The 13,756-nt window shown below is 46.5% G+C and overlaps 1 protein-coding gene across 3 annotated transcripts in view; it reads right to left on the bottom strand.

Annotated features, from left to right (window-relative positions):
• The window catches only part of LOC119378561 (hemicentin-2), a 392,255-nt gene extending 385,391 nt beyond the window's left edge, over positions 1-6,864 (bottom strand). For 2 of the 3 annotated variants that reach the window (XM_049411494.1, XM_037647659.2), the window contains exon 1: positions 6,584-6,864. In XM_049411494.1, coding sequence (XP_049267451.1) covers positions 6,584-6,671 — 88 coding nt within the window. In that variant the 5' untranslated portion in view covers positions 6,672-6,864. The remainder of the gene's footprint in view (positions 1-6,583) is intronic. The other variant, XM_037647652.2, reaches the window with a different exon arrangement.
• Between the last annotated feature and the right edge of the window lie 6,892 nt (positions 6,865-13,756).

Raw genomic sequence — 13,756 nt, 5'->3', positions numbered from 1 at the left:
ATGCCGATTGGGCCCCCACTACCAATTTTCTGTTTGTATGTGACAAGAATACTATTGGCTCTCATTCTGGTGGTCATTGCCCGCATATTTCTTGTCGTTGTCGCGTCTAGACACGATTATCTGAGTGCTACCTGAGAATTAGCTATAACTTAGGCATAGAACATGTGGATGCTGTTGTCATATATCTATTTAAAACATTGAAAAGAGAGAGGGATAATAAACTGTTTGCACATCAAGACATTGATCAGTTAGCTTGTCCGCTCAGAAGTCAATGAGTCGCTTAGCTGCCCTTTTTGCTCGATATACCAGCTTGAGCTTGTCCGCTGAGTCGGAGGTGGACAGCGCTTTGAAAGTTGTATCTGAACAAGAGCAGCTGCAGACGTAGTGTTGCTTTAGCTATAGCTTCAGAGTGACCTAATTATCTGATGCGCAAGGGAAATAAACTTATTTGCCAGTCATACTATGGCTTAAGGCCTATAAATCAAGTCGACGCTGCTTCAAACAATCATGAAAGCTGGGTCAGCCGCATATGTTCCTGTGAAAGTGGCTGTAATTTCTAGCCCTTAATAATGACAATTTTATTAGGTGTACCAAAAATTTTTTTTTAAATTTGCAGAAGTAATTGACGATGATTCTCAATGCATGCTAATAGCCATATAGACTTCGATGAAGCAATTGGATATAAGAAAGGAATGGTGCGGGTGACGGTGCATCTCTGATGTGCCTGAGGATACTTTGGTGTCCTTTGCTGTTTAATTGTGCGATACTGTAGATGAAAGAGAGCCTAACCAGCACAGCTGCAGCAGTAGTACAGAGGAACAGCATGTACATCCCGAACAGCTGTATAACAGTTTTCGGTCGGCAACGAATGCGCCCCACTGTTGCCCGCGTTTCCGCCATTACCATCGCAGTGGGTGCGCTAAGGACAGTGTCACCTGGTGGTGTTCAAAGGAACATAGCAGACATAGCGTCGAATCAGAAGCGTCAAAATAAGGTTCCATAGGGGAGACAGACATCTCGAAAAGACCCGAAAACTCGATTCCCGCCTCGGTTCGATGCCTGGTCGCGGCGGCCGCATTCAGATGAGAACGGATTACAACAACGACCGCGCTTTCAGTGCGTGTCAGAGAAGCCGAAGTGGTCAAAGGTATTTTATAATAGGGGTCAACCATTATAGATATAGATCAAGCTGTATTGTACGTTAATGTTCTCGGATTTTCGATGGATCACCGTTCCCGTAACCATAAGCAAAATATTTTCTCTGAACAATGCGGTATAAATGATTATAAATGGAATGACATGGGGGCGACGCTGACGCGAACTTTTCGTACCAATTCCTCTTGATGTTAGGGACTTTTACAATGTCTGCTGGTGGATAATTATTGTTACTTATAATGCAAGAAAGAAGACTACTTTGCACTCAAGAGAAAGAATAGACTCAAAATTCAGCTTTGCGATGGCCCATACCTAGAAAAATAACATAAAAACCGCGGCGACCCACAGACGTCATTGTCATAGACGCCATGCTTTCTCTTCTAAATATAAATGAAGAAAATTTGATGTTTTTATTTCTGTCAGTAATCGAACTTTTGTCACTAAAAAAATTAAAATCGCGTTTCAAAACAATATACAATATCAGTATCAGTTTACTCGGTGTTTTCCTCTAGTGTCCAATTTTAGATACATAATACCTTCTGGTGTTATGTTTAATAGGGTTCAGTAATTCAGCGCTCGCGCAGCGATAACATCTTTGTCCGATTCGCAGCCCCAGCAAAGTAAGAGTACCAAATTGAGCGCTATACTGCGTTCGAGCAGTAAAATGATCGCTCACAATTCTAGCTGTTGAAAGCCCCTTCCTGAGAATTCATACGTATTTTGCTCACTTGGCATTCAGCAGCGCTTTGTATGCTACAGATACCTACCATGGTACCTGCTTCCCAGTGAAATGAGGCTGCCGCTTGAAGCAATCAAGCCCGCGCACTCTTGAGTGGCAGCGCTGCATTCGACAGTCACCGCTCCGCAGCGGCTCATTAAGCACTCGAGCTCTGTCTAAGACCCTCTTAGACGCGGCCGCGCTGCTTCTTGATTCGCGATCAAGTTACATTGCCCTGGCGTTTCTTGGACCCGTAGCACTGCCCATTTCAACGCAAATGCGCGCTGAGGGACGGAAGCGGTGCGCCGAATGGCCCAACAAACTGGGTCTTAATCAGGTCATTATTTGTACTACTTGAAAAACAAAAAGTGATACATCGTTTTCACTCATCCCTGTAGCTATTGGTACAGCTTTTTTTTTTCTTTTTTTCACAATGAGCGCGGAGAAAGAAACATTGCCGCTTGTTCCATTGCAGTTTTTCGGTCGCCTTTCTTGGAGAGATCGCACACGTCAGCTTCCTGGTGTGCTTGTGTATAGATTGAAGATTCACATTTAGCCACAGCGATGTAGCCAACCTCCCAGCCCAGTAATTTAAGAGGAATCCATCTGCCTATGAAGGCGAACCTTCAAAAATACCCTGGACCTAGATCGAGCTAAGCTGTAACAGAGGCAAAAGCATCCAGCGGGGATTCTCTACTGTGCACCGTGCAGCTTACCTCGTTATTGTCCTTAGGTCAGTAATACTACGCAGTAAAAAACTGCAGGGGCGCGCTTTAGAAACAGCAGGCAAAACTATAACGTTTAATTATATCCCTTTCCTCAGAAGCGTTATCACAGAAGTACCACTTTGCTGGTAGTTTGTACATTGTTTTAATAATATCTTTAGTTAGTTTTCTTCGTCAGTCATTCAGTCAAGAACTTTATTGACAGGTCCTGAGGAGTTTAAGCCGCCGGGGGATCTAGGGGGGACACCCTAGCAGCCGCTACCGTAGGTGACGCCCTAGTCGCGGCGGGAACGTGGTGGCGTTCCGCCAGTTCTTGGGCCCTCTGGACTGCCTTGCGTATGTGGTGGAGCTCGGACCTCCTAAGTGCCTCTTCCCAGACGGACTCACTGGTGAGAGGTCCCTGAGGTAACGCGGGACATTTCCAGAGCATGTGCGAGAGTGAACAATAAGGTTCTGTGCAATCTGGGCATTGTGGAGTGATGTCTGAGTTGTAATGGCTCAGTCGGCCCCTTGATAGGTACGATCTCGTTTGTAACATGCGAAACGCTACCGCTTGCTCGCGTTCGAGCTTTGTGTGTGGTAAGGGGTATTGGCTTCTGCTGTTGCGATAGTGAGAGGTGATTTCGTGGAAGGTGAGTAAGGGGTCGTTAAACTGTATGTCTGGGCCCAGCTCTTCGGTGGCTGATTGATCGTCGTGGCGGGTGAGTTCTCGCGCTCGGTCATGAGCCGTTTCGTTGAGGTTGGGTTGTTGTGAGTGGACGTTTTTGCCCATGTGGGCAGGGAACCAAGAGAGGTAGTGCGAGCCTGTGCGCTTGCGTGTTTGTAAAATGTGGGCTGCTTCATGCGCGATGTTGCCGGTTTCGTAAGCCCGAATGGCGGCGCGGGAATCTGTGATGACGCTGGTGGGCGAGGGGTCGGTCATCGCTCGTGTTTTGTCTTTTTTTTTTGTAACACTAACACGTTTTCTCATTGAGCTGTAACACATTTTATTGCCGCAGCAAACAGTACACAAGATTATTGAAGATTACGATGAAGCTGCACGCTAGACAAAGGGAAGAAAATTTGTAGAGCTCCAATTTTTTCGGCGGCAGGCAAAACGCGGATGTCGTTGAAGCGTCGTTTACAAAGTTGTGTATATTCCCGGTACTTTTTTTTTTTTTTTCAAAAAAGTACCGTATTCAAATATGTATTTTCAGTTGAAAGAGAAGTAAGCTTTTTTGTTCTCGAAAGTAATAACGAAGAACAAACGATTTAAGAACAGCTTGTGAGGCGCAAGTCTACTTCAAACGCAATCATTTAGCTTCCTCGTAGTGAGTCATATATCATGTGCTGCGCTTCAAAGATTGAACCAACAAAGTTATGAAGTCGGAGCACTTCGCATTCAGCCGTTCCGCAAGTTTATCGCGCACTTCCATTAACCGCGGAATTCATCAACTACAGCGCATGTTGAGCTGCTGAATACAGTTCTTTTGGGAAAATGTTTGCACGAGCGCCATGCTTTTGTTGTTGTTGTTGTTGTTGTTGTTGTTGTTTTGTTTTGTTTTGTTTTTCAGTGCCTAAACTCTTCTGCGAGTAGCCTGCTCCTAAAACCATTAGGCACGAACTCGTGAAATGTAAACATACGTATGCCCCTTTCCTGCGAAATATTACAGCTGTGTCAACGACTCCAGCTAATTTAACCTCCAGTTTTCTAAACTGAGAAAGACCGAATCGAGAAGCAACAATTAGCTACCCAGTACCTTCCAACAATGTGATTGGTTGCCTTTCTTTTCATTCGACCTACTGTTATACTTAAAAATATATTTTACGTACTTTTCTATTCTTTCAGTCATCTTTAGAATTGGTTTGAATTATCTCGAGCAATATGCTTTGACTATATTTAGAATACCGCAATTAAGAAAGTGCGGTTTCAGGACAATGTCGTCGAGATATATTTATTTCTTATCAGGTTATATTAAAGTAGTCTATTGCATCGCGTGCATTCCTCTTGTGAGCAGTACAGTATATTCAACCGCAAACGATTCTGATGTATTCAGCGGCACTGGCAAATAATTAGTGGTATTGCCAAATAAACGACTAAGCTATCCCAACTGAAGCTTGGCACGCGTAGCGGAAGAAATATGACTCGTTCGTTTCGCCGCAATATTTGCAGCTCCCTTGATGCCATTCCATATCCTCCGTTTTGCGCGCTAGTGGTGTCGCGTCGCTCTAAACCATCGCTTATAGTCGGCGCTCGTTTTATTTACATGCGTTCTTTGCCTGATCTCTCGCTCGGGCTGCCAAAATACACGAAACGTGTATGCTTGGCTTTCGCCGTATATTTGACTAATCATAAACGTTTCCAGTAGCTTCACGAATTATTCTAGAACACGCGAAACACGTCTAAACGTGTGCAACTGGCATTATGCGGATGCCGCGTGTGCATTCTGCATTGTATATCAGTCTATACGAAATCTTCTGGAGAGCAAGTTGCCTAAATATTTGAATACGCTTGCCGAATTTCATACTTTCGATAGCATCGCCGCCCTGCCGTTACTAAGCTTCGGAAGCGTCGTCTTGAGTATGCAAAGAATACGAGAAGGCAACATTTATTTTGCTTCACTACCAGATCGTTTCTCGGAGTATATCGAAGCTTAAGAAAGTTGTCGGCGTAGGTATCAGCTCTTGGGGCATTAGCATGAGTATAGTGCCCCATCGTCGCGCTTTCATAACAACATCGGAAGGACGCCAAAGCATTTAGCCTTACGAAATAAAGTGTTGTGATTATTCTTACGACAACGCGTATTAATTAAGCGTTAATTAGCTAGTCTTTACGTGATTAGCAACGGCATTGTCTAAGCGACGTTTATAATGAACGCCATAAGCTAACTGACGTCCAGCCGGCGAGCTGTTTACTTAGTGCCCAACCCACTTAGCCGTCTACCTATGGTTCACCTTGTAGCCTGTGATTACAACTTTTTTGTTTTAGCTGTCATTTGTGCATCGCAGTTCGCGTTTGCGCTACTTTGAGCCTTAGCGTAAATGTTCGTTGGCATTTCTTTTTTATCTGAGCGAACAAATTTCCTTTGAGTTCCCTTTCAAAGCGCATCAGGGTCGTCGAGATTTATTGCATAAAACTACTCTGCTGACGTGATCTGACCGGTGAATCGTCATGTCAGAACTATCAAAGCGTCTTCGAATGCAATAATGCGCTTGAGCTTTCCTCACTAATGCAAATAATACCACGCGCGAGAGTACTCTTTAGTCCGTGAAAGAGATGGGACGTAAGCATCGAGACAACCTAGTTCGTGCAGTCAACGATGTTCGTGCGGGACGCCCCACTAGAAAACTTCTAAACTTCGCTGTTGTTTACCTTACCACCGGTGGGAATTGCATCCTTGTTTTTCAACACACACATTTGTGCAGAGAGGAAGTGCTCGTATTTTAAAGTGAGGCTTCCTTCGCGAACCTCCCCGAGTTTCCCTGACAGCGACTGCTGCTTCTCCGTTGCCGAACAGGGCCACTACCGATGTCTGGATGATCGAGGAATTGAACGTCTGACACCTCTGACCGCAGAGAGCTAGGTTGCCTATTTGAACCAATATAATGCGTTCAGAGGTGCATTATATATTCTTCGCCAACATTGCACCCAAACGAAACCTGCCATCAACAGAAAGGGGAGCGAGTAAATTGTTGCACCGAGCAAGCACGACTTCGATTTGCTGCCAAACGAAACTTCGCCAATATGGCACGTTGGATGCGCTGTCATTATTTTTATTTCCCATTTATCAGCGAGAAATATTTTCCAATCAGCCAAACTATACATAACTTTCATTAAAGATGCGGGTCAAAGTATTTTTCTGAAAAAAAAAAAAAAAAGAGCACGGTCATAGTTGCAAACTTAGTTTGAAACTGCGACCGTGAAGACAAGGCGCAAAAGCGCCTCGATGGCAGCGCGTGCAAAATGTGGTTGTACGTTCACACCGTCTCGCAATGGTGTCCTTACCTTCGTAGCGACGGCCGGCGCCTCCCAGATTGAAGAACAGTAGAAAACAAGTCCATCGTGCAAGAGTCACCGAAGCACGAAATGCCATTCCACTACAAACCGCAGTTCGGTCCTGTCCACTCTCTCGTTCACAGTCACTTTCTGCTCACGCTGCAAAGAGCTGTCTCGAACGAAGAGGGCCACATGATTCTTACGGAACGTGCTCTAACGCCCAACCCCGTAGTCGGAAATCGCGCGACGTTACTCCGTTACATGATTTAACGTTTAAGCGCAAACCAAACGCAACAGACAAAAATGTACGCGAAACTCGAGAGTGTGAGAAAGTAGTTATTTCAGCGAGCAGCCCTCTCGGAACGCGAGTATTCTTACACAGACGTCACAACGCCGGAGGTTCCTTTTGTTAGGCAGTCCAGTCCGAGCGGTGCGCGGACGCGTGCTAACAAAAGCGCGAAAGCAGAACCGAACGAACCGGCGCACTTTTCAAACTTCCCACGCAATCAGGACCCGGGAGCCGCATCGCCGGGAGGGAATCAGCTCCGCTCAGCTGCTCCCGGGAGGAGACGGCTTGTTTCTGAAAGAGCAGCGGGCCGAGTTGGGCTTCGCTGCCCGGCGCGCTTAAGCGCGCTGCTAGTGGCGCGCTGCGGCCGCCTATGGAAACTGCTTTCCCATTCAAAGCGGACCCCAGCCGGCGACCCTCTTTCACGGACCTTCGGCGCCGTTAACCTCCATCGTTTCTACCTTGCTGTGACGCTCAGCTGCGCGCGTCTCATGTACTGTCGCGACGTTCGACCTAGCTCGCACCAGTTGTCTCTGTTTTGACAAGAGCAGAAGACACGCTTGTAAACGCGATGACAATAGGACTGCCTTTGCTTTTTCTAGCAGCCAGTTGTTGTTCTTTTCTTTTTTTCTTTTCTTTTTCTCATTCCTTTTCTCCGGCGCACTTCTCCCGAGCGAAACTCGCGAACTTGTCGACCTTTTTATTTCATCTTTTTTTTATTGAGTGTAGTTCAGCAGCCGTGTTCGCCCCTGGCTCTTACATCACGACTACGTGGATGCAAAATACGGCGCCTGCTCTTCTCTCTCGGAGACAAGCGACGTGTCGGAGAGAAGATCGGGTGTTATGAAGACGGCCGAAACTGGGATGGAAAGTAAGCTTCCCCGCGTTTTTAGAATAGCTTAGGTGAAGAAAAACGCACGGGGAAAATTGCACCGCAGCCTATACTCCGGTACGATTGGTGCTGGTTGTCTCAGAACTTTTACTCGGACAACGTTAGTATATGTGATCGGACATTGGTAAGTAATGATAGTTTAAAGGCAGCTTAAGAAGACACTCTTAAACTGAGGGTGCTAAGTCGTCAAAGCATGTGGAAATCCAACGCCGACACACTTCAAAGCCCACATGTCGCGCTGCTGTTTGTCGCTAGAGGTCTATCGCTAGCTGGTATTCCTGTAAATGGGGAAACGAACACTGTGTGCTCTACTGCAAAACTAAGTAAACAGGAAGATCTCAAAAATAAATCTATGTAAGCATATGCCATCTTCTAAAATGAGGGGTGCGATAAGACGGGTACGAATTGAAGGACAGACGACGAGAGCCCCTATCTCCTTCGTTTTCTGATCGTCCTAATTCGCGCCCCTCATTTTAGAGCTACGTTTCACCAACCAGCCCACAAGTACTACCCTTAACATATCAGCCCCCCAAAAAACATTTTTGCCGATTTTGTCCGAACCTAGTAAGCGTATACAAAAGCAAGCCAGCTAAAAACACGATCTATTCCTGTTAAAAGGATCCCACAAGAAGCGCACTTACTGTATAATTCACAAATCCGTTCATTCATAAGTGCTTTCGCACCTTTGCTAGTACGTCCAGTGTCAGAACTGGCTCAAGTTCTCCCCCCCCCCCCCCCTTAGCTGGTTGGGCTGGCTACTGTATATCATGATTTGCTTAAGACGTCACACCGAAAAAAAGGATGACGCTATAGTCTATACAAACCCAACCCTATACATCCCGCGATTTTTTTTATTATTTTTAATATAAATTCGACATATTGGCGACAAACACACACACATATACGCATGCACACACGCGCGCGCATGGACGCGTAGCCTCCGCCCTACAGAGCTCTTAAAGAACAGTTGGCACGTAAATTTAAGTGGACGGACAGCCAAGCAAGGAAGAGCTGATTTTTTGAAGTGTTTTTTATACCTCCATGCAGCGGTTACTTCTAAAAGCATGCCGAAATTTTGTGAGCAGAATCTTTTCTTTTTTTGTCTGGACATTGCCTTTGTGATTGTGCCAGCGACACTCAGAGGCTATAGTGATGCCTACCGCACGCGCCTCGCAACTTGGGGACATTAGAACGATCTGCACCTTCAGTTGGAGTTAGTGACACTTTCATTAACCATCGCTGCAAGACAAGCGAAGCCGACTGATCCAAAAAAGAAAGGCACGTTTTTTGCACAGGACGATGGGGTAGCATCAGAAGCGACTTAAGCTTGCTGACGTTCGGAAATGTGTCAGTTGACTCATAAACTTCTAAACTTGTTATTCGAGATTCTTCCGCGTGAGAGGGCAAAAACTCCACAAATTCGTCCGAAAAAGCCCAAAAGCCGCGATGTTTCCCGGAATTTGGCAGTGCTCGTCACTATCTCAGTTAGAAGGTTAATTACCTCTGATGAGGGTGATTTTATTACGCTACGCGAAAGCAGCATTACTTTTCCACTCAAAACAATAAAACGTTTAGCTGCGCGTTCCGAGCTCTCTTTTTTATTATCCTATAACGGAAAATAATGTATACCATTTCAGTACTTAAAACAAAAATGCCCGGGAGCCGCGTGCACTAATGGAAGGTCACGCGATGAAACATCCTGTCTGTTGTCATGTTTTTGGCGTATGTGGCGCCAAGCATAATTTTTCCTGCTGGTGTTGAAGTAAAAATATAAACATTTGTTTATTGTGGAAAACAGTGCTCCTTTCACTCAGTGCGAGACACGATCTTTCCATCAGCAGGGCTCTGGTCACTTCATATTCTGAACGGCTGTGTTTCTTTAGAGAACAGATAACGCGACGTAATTTGCAACTGAATCTTTTCTTTTTTTCAATCGTACGGTAGGAGCAGACGTTTTATAAAATAGCATAATAATTTCGCATGTTCCAATGAATGCATCCGGCTCATACTCAGGCATTTTTTTTTCCTTTACACGGTTTCACTTGAAACGCATTCTCAAGAATAAATTGCACAATAAATTTTAAAATGTGCGTTTTTACGTGCCAGAATCAGGATGTGATTATTAGGCGCGTCTTGGTGGATTAATAGTTAACCACCTCGCATTGTTCGAAAGGCCACTGGCAGCCAAATCTTTGTTTACGACGCTTATGCTTCGATGAGGAGGTCTGTGTGCGATAATTACAGACTTAAACCGTAAATGCCCCAACGTGACGTACAAGTAATACCAGCGCCGTCGTTACTTATGATCAATCTTAGCGTCGCTTCAAAAAGCGCGCTCAAATTTGTAAGAAACCGGCGCCATACCGTGGGGACTGGCGAATAACCGAACATATGATTACGTGCACTGAAAATTTCTTTCATGAAGTAACGAACTATTGTGTCACAACTGAAAACCTGATAAATCTGTATCACAATTTAGCACTGTGGTTTGCTGGGCCAGTTGGTACATGATGACAAGTGAAGGGTTCCAGCAATAGCAGCCTTGTCCTGTGCGTTTCCTTTTTGTCTTCTAGCGCTCGCGTTTGAAACTTGCGGCGAGCCTTCACTTGTCCGTATCATAACTTCATCTGGCTGGTTATACCAGCAACTATTACTCTTGCGAAATATGAATATACCTCTAAAGACGTTCTTCTACGGCATCATAATACTTTTGTGGTACTTTAATACTTTTGTGGTAATTCCTGACTTTTATAATTTCTTGTTATTTAACTATGAAATGAAAAATGATGTAGCTCGAGCATGCTCTCTATCTCGAACTCTCCATGACAACGTATGTGTAAAGGAAAATAAAAAGGAAAACGTTGATATTATTATCATAACGAAAATATTAATCGACAATATAAGAATATCAGCTTACTAAGCGCGCGGCACTTCCATATAGTATAACTTTTTACTTCGTGATTCGATGGCTTAATCTTAGCATGGGGGGGGGCTTTGCATTTCGCCCCATCAAAATCGGGAATCGAACCCGCGTCCTCGATCCCAGCAGAGCAACACCTTACCACCTAAGCTGCCGCGGCGGTACAGGTTCTCCACATAACTAAATCGGACACATTGTATATCTTGTGGGGTTTCTCGCGCTCAAAGAGCAATGGACATAGTACACCGCAGCACAAACCCACAAACGGGCATTTATTCGCCCCTTTTACATAACTAGCCTGCTAGAAGAGTTATACAAATGATAGCATGCCAATGTAACACGCTGTGGAATCGACGATGTTCGACTCACCACGCCAGGATAACGAGCGAGTAAAGTTCGCCCTTATCTTTTACGAGTGAAGTTCGCCTTTTCCTGGTCATGCCTCGCGAATGGAGGCGTATTCGGGGGAAAGGGAAGGATTCATTCTAAAGAGACAGGGCGTGCAAACACGGACACAAGACAGAAAGTCACGACACCGCGAACACCGACTAGCAACTGAAGAGACGCACAACGGCGGAAAAGAAAGAAGGCACGAGAACTTATCTGCGCATGTCCATGCAATAGCCAAACCTATCAATCCGGCACGCGTGGGGGTCTACGTGAAAGATAACTGTTAATACATTTGGTTTCATCTTTATTCAAGTTAATCGACGATTGGCTCCCGCATGCAGGGGACGCAGGGGATTAGAATGAATACTTACTAACTAGCTCAGCTAGCTCTCTGTTATTCAAAGGGACGGAGTCCGGCTGATCGTCCCCGCAGAGCTCCTCCTCACGCGTGCGAGGGTTTACCGCGCGCGACGCGCTCCCAGGTCCCAGAGAAAGAGCGCCGTTCTTCCGTGGCCTTTCGTATCTTCGCTGTCAGCTGGCGCCACCGCGGCAACACAAGCGTCATCACGGCTGAGCCCGTGTGCCACGAAAAAGCCGGCTTAAAGGACACGCAAACGCCATGTGGTGCAAACACCCTATCAGGTGATTCGAACATCCCCAAAGTTTAAAGTACGTGCGCTACATCAGAAAGCGATCGACCTATAGGTACTGGTGAATTCTCTACCAATAAACAAACTCGTTCAATGACCGTTCGTTGATAAAAAACACTCTCGTGTTTTTCATCATTATCTCTCTCTCTCTCTCTCTCTCTCATAATTCTTTTTTTCTTAACTTTCTGTCTTCTCTTACCCCTTCCTCAGTGCAGTGTATCCAACCTGATATTTATCTTCCGGTTAACCACGCGCGCCTCTTCCACGTATATTATTTATCTCTTTCCTTGTTCGCAAGGCTACACGACTTGAGAGTTGATATCGCGCGAAAGTTACACGACCGTGACTACGATAATTATTTCTTCCAAAATACTGACAAGGGCAGCCAGACGGGTGGCGTATTCATAGGTATTTTTCTTTCAAGTAAATATATGATCTCGATCACCATCCAAGCCTAAAAGCTACGATGTCATAACTTCACCGAGATTCAGTAATCGCCTCACTGATCCCGAACATTGGCCGGTTTCACAATGTACGGTAACTGATGACATTTTAAGTACCCGCACTGATGTTGTATGCGCTGTTTCCAAAGTTTCTTCGTTTTCTTCTTTCTGGCCGCAGTTCGTTTCTCATATTCGTCAATTTGCAATCATTCAGAATTACGTCGGCAGTCGGACTATTCGTTGGTACTTGTGTGATCTTTTGAACAAATCGTATAAGCACAAACGCACTCAAGTGCACAAATATCTAAGATATGCGAAACTGTATATTTCAGCTGGAAAAACTCGACTTCCACATTGAATTAGTCATACATCAGCATTTCGTAGCACACATGACATGCTATAAATCAGCGCAAGCGCCTGATAGTATGGCTTAGAATATAATATACCGATCAAATCGATGAGGTGTGCCACCACAACCCAAGTATACTATTTTCTTCCCCCTTCCGTCAAACGGGACCGCATGATCAACGTGCGCCGTGCCATTGTTGTTGAGCTGCGCGGCCGGCATAGATGCTCGGAGGCGAAATTTATTGGCAAGGCGACGCGAGACGCCAATGTCTCCGATTATGTCGGTGAGAGGTGTCGAAGCTTTAGTCGAAGCGACTCTCGGTCAGTTCGACGGCGGCGGTGGTGGCCGAGAGCGCGTGGCCTTGGATGCACAAGGCCCCGGAGATGCAGTGCCGCTAATGTTGATAAGTTACCTCACGCGGACGCACCGCTCCATCTTCGCCACGCGGTGGCGAGAGGAAAGGAAGGAAGCCGGGAAGGGGGTGGCCGCGAATGCGCCGATTGGTGCGTGGAGCGAGTTGGCGCAATCTGATTAGGGAGCGTGTGACATCCGCCTATTACCGAGGCGATAGCCGCGTTTAACCAGAGCTGGCAGCTGGCGCACGGCAAAAGCGTCGCGTGGGTCCTCCTGCGGGCGTCGCGGCTCGCCGGGCTGTCGCTCGCCGGCGCGAGGTGCCGACCGGCGGGCTCCGGCGGCGTTTTTCATTTCCGGCTCCGTCTTCCCTCCAATTCCTCCGTCTCGGCGCTCCGGGCTACCTTCCGATGGGTGCTCTTCCTCTGCCGGCGCCGAGTTTTCCGCTGATGGTCGCCCTTTCCTCACCGAGATCATGCGTCACCGGCGCGCGCGCTGTTACTTTTGCTTTCGGCACCACGATCTCGCGCGCGCTGCGCCCTAACCTTCTGCCGTGGTATGGAGTATTAAAAACCAAAAGAAAAAACGAGGAAAAAGAAACCTTCGAAAGCGCCTGAAATGGATTTGGTAAGAATTCTTCCTCATGCTTTTCGATACTACTCGTGGGAGAGGCGGGCGGCACCTTCGTCTCCACATTTTCTTTCTTTGTCCCGTGCCGACTCTTCCCACTCGCCCTCCTCGGTGGTGGCGTTTTTCGTGCGCGCGCGCTGCTCCCGCTGCTGCCCGCTGCTCTTAGCCGTTTCCCGCGCCATCCCACTCCGGAGTGAAATGTAGAAAAACGTGAACCGGTGCAAATGTTTGGGACAGCGGGAGGAAGGTCTCGGCGCTGGCGTGCCAGCTC

This window comes from Rhipicephalus sanguineus, chromosome 1 (genome assembly GCF_013339695.2).
Source record: "Rhipicephalus sanguineus isolate Rsan-2018 chromosome 1, BIME_Rsan_1.4, whole genome shotgun sequence".
NCBI classification, from domain to species: domain Eukaryota; kingdom Metazoa; phylum Arthropoda; class Arachnida; order Ixodida; family Ixodidae; genus Rhipicephalus; species Rhipicephalus sanguineus.
Note: the sequence above shows the minus strand (reverse complement) of the source record. Positions and strands in the feature narration are given on the sequence as shown.